The sequence below is a fragment of the Pinus tabuliformis genome, chromosome X (assembly GCF_031772625.1).
Source record: "Pinus tabuliformis cultivar Carrire ecotype Pingquan chromosome X, CPIR1, whole genome shotgun sequence".
Classification (NCBI taxonomy): Eukaryota; Viridiplantae; Streptophyta; class Pinopsida; order Pinales; family Pinaceae; genus Pinus; species Pinus tabuliformis.
The window spans coordinates 875,726,815-875,736,943 of NC_142308.1; the positions used below are offsets into that span (position 1 = coordinate 875,726,815).

At 41.6% G+C, this 10,129-nt stretch overlaps 1 protein-coding gene across 1 annotated transcript; it reads right to left on the minus strand.

Annotated features, from left to right (window-relative positions):
- Window positions 1-1,895: 1,895 nt before the first annotated feature.
- Window positions 1,896-2,963, minus strand: LOC149142501 (uncharacterized). The gene has a single exon (XM_089447500.1). The coding sequence runs from the start codon at window positions 2,576-2,578 to the stop codon at window positions 2,261-2,263; it is 318 nt and encodes a 105-aa protein (XP_089303626.1). The 5' UTR covers window positions 2,579-2,963; the 3' UTR covers window positions 1,896-2,260.
- Between the last annotated feature and the right edge of the window lie 7,166 nt (window positions 2,964-10,129).

Here is a 10,129-nt window from a genome sequence, read left to right on the forward strand (position 1 = left end):
AGATATCAGGAACCATGCATGTAGGGAACATACCTAGCCAATAGACCTGAGTCATCTAAAGCTGATAGGTTGGGATGCAAGGAGAGCTAACAAAAATTGACTATATTACAAATTCATACAGAGTCAATGTTTATAAAGATACATGATGTTGTGTAGACAAAGCATTACTCAACATACTTGTGGTTGATGCCTTGGTTGCCAATTGTATCAAAAAGGAAGTGCCCACTACATTCCATGTGTGCACCTCATTTTAATAGTAACTCAAGTATTAATTATAGGACTTGGGTTTCTACCTTCTATGTGTGCACCTCATTTTAATAGTAACCAATGTTTTAAAACTCCGACTCGAGTTCGGAACCGGCCGAGGGTCGACCCTGACTCCGACTCCGACTCGATATCGACTCGGCCGTTGTAAAAAAATACATTAAATATTTATTTATTTTTTTGAAAAAACATAATTTTAAAGATTTTCATTCATCTTTCCAAAAACAATGCATTAGAATATAAAGAGAAGACAACATCTGATCAAAGTAGGTTCATGAATATATCCATTATATCAAAATGGCACCCAGTGCACTATCCAATACATACATGATATAGAGATCAAAACAAAAACACATAACCAAGGAGGCTCTAAATGGCCTCTACAACAAAAGTAAACTATAAAACATCACTAGGCACCAGTACTACTAGCTACTACTAACCTCCCCAGTGAAGCTTCTAAGTTCTGCCTCCAAAGCTTTATAGTGATACCTTGGGTTCAGAAAAAACCCAGCTGCATGTAAAGGGCGATGGAGTTGATTGTTCCATCTTTGATCAATGATTTCCCAAATGGGCCCATACTTAGCCACCCCATCCTTGTATGTTGCCTTTATTTGCTCCTTTGCTTGATCCATAGCCTCATAAATGAAGCCCATAGCCAATCTTTCCCTAATCACCAACTGCAACACCTTAACAAACTGGCCAAGGGTCTGACTCGGTAGGCTCGATTGGCTCGATTCGTTCGGCTCGGTCGACTTGGCCGATTCGGTAACAAACCGGCCACCGAATTGGTTTTTACCAAGCCGACCCGGCTAGGGGTCCAGCTCGGTCGGCTCGGCCGAATCTGATTCAGTTTGGCCAAATTTTAGAACACTGATAGTAACTCAAGTATTAACTTTAGGACTTGGGTTTCCCTTGCTCTCCATGAATGAAAAAGGATAACGAAGCTCATTCCAAGTTAAATAGGATAGCCAAATATTACAAGAGGTGTGGTGCAAGGCTAGATGACGTAAAATCTCTTGATGGTCTAAAGGTCTATATGTCATGCCTTCTATGAACAGCAATAGTGGGCATTGATGCACTGGAATATTTAAAAAGATGTTGTTCACACATACAGCATAAAAAATAACAGTTTGGGAATGATATCAAATGCGCTTTGCTTAGCTGTGGATTTTAAAGTATGATCAGGACATAATTAAATTCTCAAAAAAATTGTTTTTGTCTTGCAATGGCTTCCGAAAGTGTATATAAGTGTGCAAGTGTGCCATTTTGAGAAGTTGGATTCCCCAATGCATGCATGTAGCTTAAAAGAACCCGTGGAGAATAAAATTAAATGGTGAAATATTTGATACCATAAAATATTTCAATTATTTGAAAATTTCATCAATCGATTATGACTGCCTGGTTTGCAGCGGGAAATCCCTCGGATTCATCTAGGGTGCACGAAGATTTGGGGGTGGGCTCGCCAGCATGTGGGTACGGGCGACCAGCATGATTTCATGGTTGCAAGAATTTCTTTCATGGAAGCATATCAAAGCCGGGCATAATTGGCACTATTGGCATGAAAGGAACAAATAGAACATAATGAATTCCATAACAATGTAGCAAATGAATAAAGGAACTGATTCAGAAAATCAAGGCAACATAAGGTAACAACATTTAAGAGTTGAAAAAAATTACATAAAAAGACCTCGACAAAAGACGCATGATATTCGTTTCACTTCAGCATCCATATCAACTTCTTAGGGAATCAAGATGCATAAATAAACTGTCAGCAGGCCTAGTTTTGCCTTTCAAAAGTGCAAACATAAAGATCGATACCATGAGAACATTATGATGAAATCAAAACTTGCCAATTTTAACATGGGAATTGAGACTTGCTTTGCCAATGCTTCATGTTAATATGGACGCGGAGACTATGACCATAAATGCCTTATTATGACCGCAATGAAGCACTCAAAGAACCAGTGGTCCAGTCAGTCGGTCAATCCAGCAGAAATCATTTGCCAGTTGCTTCGATATCTATCTTCTTCTTGAAGGCAGCAGCTTCGGCTTCTTGAATTTTTGCTGCCTCCTCGGCGTCAACGAGGTGTTTCAGCTTCTGCTGGAGTGCCCTGACCCGATCCTCCATTCTGCGGAGTTTTCTCCACTTGTAGGTGGTATATATGGCGAGTCCAACCCAGACAACACCATAGGAAGCCCAAACATATGGGTGGGTTTCCGCATGTTCTGCACTTCTCTGCCACTGACGCTCGATCTTATTTTGCAATGAATCTCCACCTCCGCCATCGCCATCATTATCATTTCCTGTTCCCATTGCAAAACAATAATGGAACAAATATGAGTAAATTTATCAGGATGAGCTCTTCAAGGTTCTTTCTATCTGTATTGGGATCATAAACCCTAACGCCAAACCCCTAATTTTATGAACTTCTTGGCGCTTAACGCATGGTACGAGAACTGGGCACTAACCTACGTGATCTAGGGCGTCTCGGTAAATATCTCTGGGTCGTGTTGGGGTAGAGGAAAACAGATGTTCCCTTTGCGCATTATAAGGAGGACGCCACCATGATGTGAAGTCAGAAGAACCTGAAGTATCAATGTGTGGAAAAGGATGAAAATGAGAAATACAGTTGGATGCTTAAAAGAATGAAAGTGGAAAAATACAGATTCGGAGCATGTTAATTTGCAATGGACTTGGCTAGTTAGTGAACTATTTCAAAGCTATCTAATAAAATCAATTACCAAAATTTGAAATTATATAACCAGTGGTATATAGCAGCTAGTCTTGTCATTTAATTATGAAGTCTCATAAAATTTTATATTGATTTGGCTTTCTATTTGGTAAATGTATTGTATGGAAAATAAATTAATAGTTAAGATAATAATTTTCAATAGGGAATATTTATTTTCAAATTAAAATATTTTATAAAGATAAAATTAATCTATATTTATTTTATATTAAAAATAAAAATAATTTTTGATAGCACGAGGGGCAGGGATTTTTATCAATTTCGAAGAAATTATTGAAAATAGATATGCTTGGGGCTTGGGAGGAAGACAAACAACCAAGTAAAAGTGTATGGCTTGTTCCTTGGCCTCACATTGGCTCAAAAGAAGGGCATTAAAAAAATACAGATCTTAGGGGACTTCGTGATAATCATTAGGCATATGATCTATACTTCATCAACTAAAAACATTATCTTAAACCAAATTATCAAGAGATCCTAAGGGTTGATCCCCTCCTTCGATTTGGTGTCCTTTTTCCATATTCTGAGAGGAAATAACCAAGAAGTCGACAAACAGGCAAACCAAGCCTACCAATTGAGAGAAGAAAGGAGTATTTTGAATGAGGTTGATGGCACAACAAGAATCCCCTAATTGTCTTGATGAGGTTCAAGTTTTGGGTTGAGGATGTTACTCTTGGTCTAGCGAGGAAGTTAGCAAACATCAGAAATGGGGACTTTGCAATTTGGTTTCTAAAGTTTGCTTATTGGTTTCTCTTCCCCCGCCGCCCTTCGCCCTCCCTCTCTTTTTGAACCCCCTTCCCCTCCCCCCTTTTCCCTTCTTTCCTTTTTAACCACCCCCCCCCCCCCCCGGTCCCTATCCTTCACCATTCTCCTATCTCCCTCCTTGTTGTTCCCCTCTTCTGTTTCGTTCTGCCTCCCCTCCTTTCCGTCATGTTCCCCTCTTTAGTCCACTTCATCCCCTGCACCTTGGGCCCTATCGCATCATTCCATGCGAGTCCTGACCTATCCTAGAGCCTCGTGGCATGGGCTTCCTCTACTTGCAACCACGATGTGTTTGTGTTCGTCACCCTGGTACAACACTTGTGCATGGAAGAGTTCAATGCATGTGTATCCAGCTCCCACACCTTGGATCATGGTGCAAAGGTCGACGCACCATCTCAGGTGATTGCAAGATAATGGGGAATTTGGAGTAGCAATTAATTCATGTGCTCAGAAACGCCTTGATCGCTCGTGGGAGGAAGCTTAGGATGGGAATGACGGACCAGGAACAAAAGTTGGGAAATAATGGAGAATTGCTAGGAATTTATGGAGGTGCATCGGGATCACAACTCCAACAGTTCCTCCCCACGATATTGCATCATCACACAGCCTTGCATCTATTATTTAAGGAATAATGGTATATTCAGTTTTATGGTTTAAGGTTCTTTTCTGCGCAGGTGACCTTTGCGATGGCCTGGCGGCTGAAGTTGAGGTTTCTGCAAGTCAATGGTTGGGTCTAGGTTGAAGGGCATAATCTTAAGGCATCTGGTGTGCTTGAGTATTCGAGTGGTAATCTTCAGGGGGTTGTCAGTCTCAGTGTAGTTTCTTGGGTGAGGGTTGTTGGGATGCGTGTTGTTAGTTTGTGTTGTTAGTTTGCATGATTGGGAGGGGTTCTGGAATAGAACCTCGGGGATAATTCGAGTGTTGATCCACAAAGGGATGTATGTCTGAGAGCGGCCACAATTGAGAAATTTGTTGGTGGGAGTGTTGATAATCTGCTGGACTGGGAGGGGGTTCTGGAACAAAGCCTCAGGGCTTTGTTGGAGGCTAGTGTGGAGAACGATTTGGAGGATGGTGGGGTCCTGGAGTGGAGAGTCAAGGGTATCCTGGAGTCGGAAAGGCGTGATAGAGGGGTATGTAACATTCTTGAGAAGTCGGTTGAGGGAAGTATGAAGCTGGATACGAGTGTGCAAAGTGCTAAGGATAGCTCCCTGTTGGGCTCATGGGGTCATTGCAGGCCGAGGATAGGGGGCCACAAGTGGGAAATTCTCTGGTTGGAAGTAGAAATTGGAAAACTTGTATCAATTGTGTGCAGGACCGCTTGGAGTTACGGGAAGTAACTGTTATACAGCATAACATCCACCAACAACAGCAAGAGAACTTGACTATACAGGAGAGACAGTTGGAAAAGAAGGAACGTATTCGCCGATTGGAGGATGAGGTGGACGCTTTGCGACAACAAATTGAGCAGTTGAAGCTCAAGGTGGAGGAAAGCAGCAAGAGTAACGACGAAGACTCCACCAAGCCGGATCTGAATAGGAGCAATGAATAAGTCTACACAGGCATGGACCTGAACAATCCAACGCCAATGAATGTCTAGTCTCTCTAGTTTTACTCATTGTTTTTGAATGGCACAATACAAATGTAAATATTTATTGTTCCAATTTTGTCGAATATATAGTTATAGGAGCTCTGGAATGAGGATTTTTTGTGAAAATCACAGTGAATACTCTTATAAAAGGAATGTGGAACAAATGATGTATCAGTAGCACTCTGTAGGCTTGAAAACACCTTGTAAAATCTCGGTTTTGTTCGCGAACGAGTGTGTTTTATTTATATAAAAAATCTACTCATTCTAGTTAAAAAAACAACAAAAAACAAAACAAAACAAAAACACCAACTCTTTTACATGAGATATTCATTTTATGTTAAAAATAAAAAACAACTCTCTTACTTATTAAAAATAAAAACAACTCGGTACATTGTCATCTATGATCCTCTAGGTATGGTGGAGCGAGGCGATCGAAGCTCTCTGAACTAGGGTTTGAAGGTAACGATTTCAACTGCAACCTAAGTACTTACTCTAGAGTAGAACAGAGCCAAAGCGGTAGAGCTTCACAGAAGGGGGCAAACTCTAACCCAACAGATGGAAAATGCGGGGTCCATTGGGACCCCATCATACAAACAGATAATGATGAACAAGGAGAAGACAACATAGGATGGGGTGCAGATATTAGGGTATGAGAAGTCAGGTCAGGAGAATCTAACCAGCAAGGGGAAGAGAAATAATGAGGGTAAAAATACCAAGAAACAGAAAGAAAATGTTGAAAGCAAAAGCACAGCGGACAGAGACAGCACGAATCCTTCCCAAGCACAGATTTCACAAGGAAACAAGCCGGAGAAGGAACAAGCAACGGGAGAGGAGGAGGATCTAAAACAAGACAAGGAGGAACAGGGAGGAACAACGTCAACAACCACTGGGAAAAAAATCTAGGGTCCGTGCAAGCCCAAAGCCACAGAAACCCTAAGGGTAATAATTTCTGACCCAGAACTTCAAGCGTACCGTGACCACATGGTTGAACATGCAGTGATCTGCAGGTTCATGGGGTTCTGGCCAACAGAGCGAGCACTGTGCATGTGGATAAAGCAACAATGGAAACCCAAAGGAGATATAAGGCTACACTTAGGAGCCAAGGGTTTCTTTACAGTAGTTTTCTCCAACCTGGAAGACAAGGATCGAATATTTGATGGAGGGTCGTATTTCTTTGCCTCAGCAGGTCTTTACATGAGGCCATGGAAACCCAACTTCGTACCGGAAAAGGAAACCTTCAAACAGGTACCAGTATGGATTCACCTTTTCTCTCTTCCGATTGACTATTGGGGACATGCAACACTGGAACAAATAGGCAACAAGTTAGGAACCTTCATCAAGGCCTCAGAAGCGACGTTACAAAAAAGATATACCTCTTGCGCTAGAATCTGTGTAGAGATGGACGTTTCGGGAGCATTACATGAGGACCTATGGTTGGAATACAGAGACAAAGCATATTTCCAAGCCATAGACTATGAGCAAATCCCGTTCTGTTGCAAAAAATGTCATGAGCATGGAAATTTGATCAGAGAATGCCAAATGAACAAAATGGCAAGGGAAAATAAGGAAGACAAAGGAGATAAGAACAAAGAAGCCTTTACAAGACTGAATGCCAAACAGAGAGCAAATAAAAAACGACAGACTAAAGCAAGCACTTTACAAGGAAATACAAGCAATGCATTTGAGGTGTTAGAAACAGAAATGGAGTCAGAGGACAACAATAAAGAGCAAGAAGCAATGAAAATAAGCAAACCAGCGACAACACCAGAAATGAAAGAACCGGTGGCTAAACCTTCAAATATTACTCCTCAAGTTCAAGGAACAACGGTAGAGGCAGAAGAAGATTTGGAGATGGTTACCAACGAAATTCGGCTCGAAGATATGGAAATAAGTGACATGCTAGAGCAAGAAGGTATGGATCTACCAAATATGGTAGAAGACTGGAAAAGGAAAGGAATGGAACACATATCGGAAGAGGAGGTAAACAGAATCAATGACATATTCATAGCAAGGCAACAGGCAGAGCTAGAGTTGCAGAGAAAGCTCTTGGGAACAACAAAAGGGCTAGGGGTACGAATGCAGGGACTGCATTAAACCTCCAACAACTCCAAGCACCGGAAAAAAAAAAAAAAAGAGGAAGAAGGACTAACAATGAAGCATTACAAAAATTGGGACAGATGCTCTTAAATTTAGGTAAGATGAAAGCCCTTGAGGCATTCTCACTAACCTCCTAGACTTTGTTTAAAATGAAAGTTCTTTCATGGAATGTTAGAGGGCTAAATAGCCAAAAAAAATAGTGTTTGTTAAAGAAGAAGGTCTAGAATAAACAACCAAACATAGTGTTTGTGCAATAAACTAAATGTTCAAGCAACACGATGGTCAAAATCAGCAAAAAATTGGGTAAAAGAATCGAATATTTAGAAACTGCAAGCAATGGATGGGAGGGAGGCATGGCCATTATGTGGAATCCATAGGTCATCCAGCTCATTTCCTCTGAAGCTGCCAAATCTTACATATCAATAGAAGTTCAAATAGTAGGGAATTTGGAAACATATCTATGCACCAATGTTTATGGCCCTCAGAAACTAGAGGCCAAACTACTATTACTAAGAACTCTATCCAACTTAAAGCTAAGATATCCTCAAGCAAAAGAGATCTTTGGAGGTGATTTCAATATGATCACTTTGCTCACAGAAAAGAGAGGAGGTATTAGAATTCTCAACAAGGACTCTGAAGCTTTCATAGACTTCATTAGATTGGCCAAACTGGTAGATGTCTTCCCCAAGAGCGGCGCTTTCACGTAGAACAACAAAAGGGGGGGGTGAAAGGCAAATAGCCTCTCGTCTCGATAGATTTTTAGTAACAGAATCTATTCTCCTGGAAGGAATCACTTTAGAATCGGACATTCTTCCCAGTGGAAGGTCAGACCACTGGTCCATAACAATGACTGCGGCAATCCAAGGCACACCCAGAAATAAACCTTTCAGATTTGAAAAGTTTTGGCTCACACATCCCGAGTTCATTCAGAAAATTGAGCAATGGTGGAAAGAACCGTTAGGCATAAGAGGAACCAAAATGTATCTTCTACAGGCTAAGCTTAAACACATCAAAGCCAGAATCAAAGTCTGGAATCATGAAGTTTTTGGCAATATATTTAAGGAAAAAAAGAAACTGGAGGAGCAAATGGAACAAATTCACGAGGGATGGATCCAAGGTAACATAGACCAAGAGACTATGAACAGAGAACAAAAGCTAATGCAGGACTGGCAGTTACGATGCCAACAGGAGGAAACGCTTTGGAAGCAAAAGTCCCGAATTCAATGGCTTAAGGAAGGCGAACAGAACACTAAATTTTTTCATAGATCTGCCATTGACCACAGAGGGGCTAACAAAATTCTAAGCCTTAAAGATGATCAGGGAACCTCTGTACAGACTCATCAGGAAATCTCAAGCCTTCTTATAACCCACTTCAGCCAGATTGCTTGGGAACCAGAGATCGACAGAGAGGAGGCCATTGAGGAACTTCTAACTTCCATCCCCAAGCTCATCATGGAGGAGCAAAACATAGCTTTAAATCAAGAAATCACCTTGGAAGAGGTGGAAGAGGCCATAAAAGATATGCCAAATGGTAAAGCACCTGGGCCAAATGGATTTACCATCGACTTTTACAAAGCTTGTTGGGAGATAGTCAAGTTAGAGGTATGGGAAGTAGTGAAGGACTCTTGGCGCTCCTCTTCAATCCTCAAATCCCTCAACTCTACATTCCTTGCCCTTATTCCAAAGGAGGAGGAAACTAACACTCCATCGAAGTTTCGTCCATGTAATATTCCTAATTAGCCATTGCTAATTGGAATATTCGATTTTGCCCATTTTTTTCCTTCTATAGTTATTTATAAATAAATAAAAAAAGTGAGGATGGGGACATAACTCACTTTAAGAATAAAAAGTCATTTCCTAGTAGCACAACGTTGTGACTTAAGAAGGAGTCAAGGGGGGCCAAAGGGGGACGCAGAAATGGGGCCCACACAGACATATGGAGGGACTGCGCAGGAGGGAAGAACACATGGCAAGAAGGGAATCACGCGGGAGGAGGTGAGCCTAGGGATTGTGAGAGGCAGAGGCTATAAAATAGAAAGGAGCCCCCTCATTTTGGATCATTCAGTTAGGTGCAATTTGAGCTAGTCGTTTCGACTTTTGAGCACGTTGGCTGTTTAGCTGGTTTACAACATTGTTTAGTGCATTGAGTGTCTCTGTTCGGAGATCTCACCCTTAGCCCCGAGGAACTTTGAGTGCCTGCTCGGGCAAGGCATTTCAGCAGTAGCTTTATCAACATTTCAGTAGCAGTTTCATCAGCATTTTGGAGGACTGCGCAACACTTGGAGAGGGACACAGTTCTTTTTGGTTGTAGTGTTGGATTGGGGTTTTGCAGGTGGAGTTATGCTAGGAGATTAAGCAAGGGTCCAACTCTTGCCTCATTGGAGGATTTTTGGCAGGGTTCAGGCAGTGTTTCAGGCAGATTTTAGAGGGGTTTTCTTCAATGGCAACTCAGGGCATTAAGGAACTGCACAGAACCTTAAGAGGGTGTTTTTCGGAGGTCGGTCATTCCATGAAAGCTTTCTGGGTTTTTCTGGGTTTCTTGAGTAGAGCCTGAATCCAGAGTTTCGACTTTTTCCGAGGAGGGGAGCAGCCCCAAATCATCATTTGTTTTCTAGCAGCAGCAACAACACAACAACAACATCCACGCAGAGAGGCCATCCTTGTCATTCTG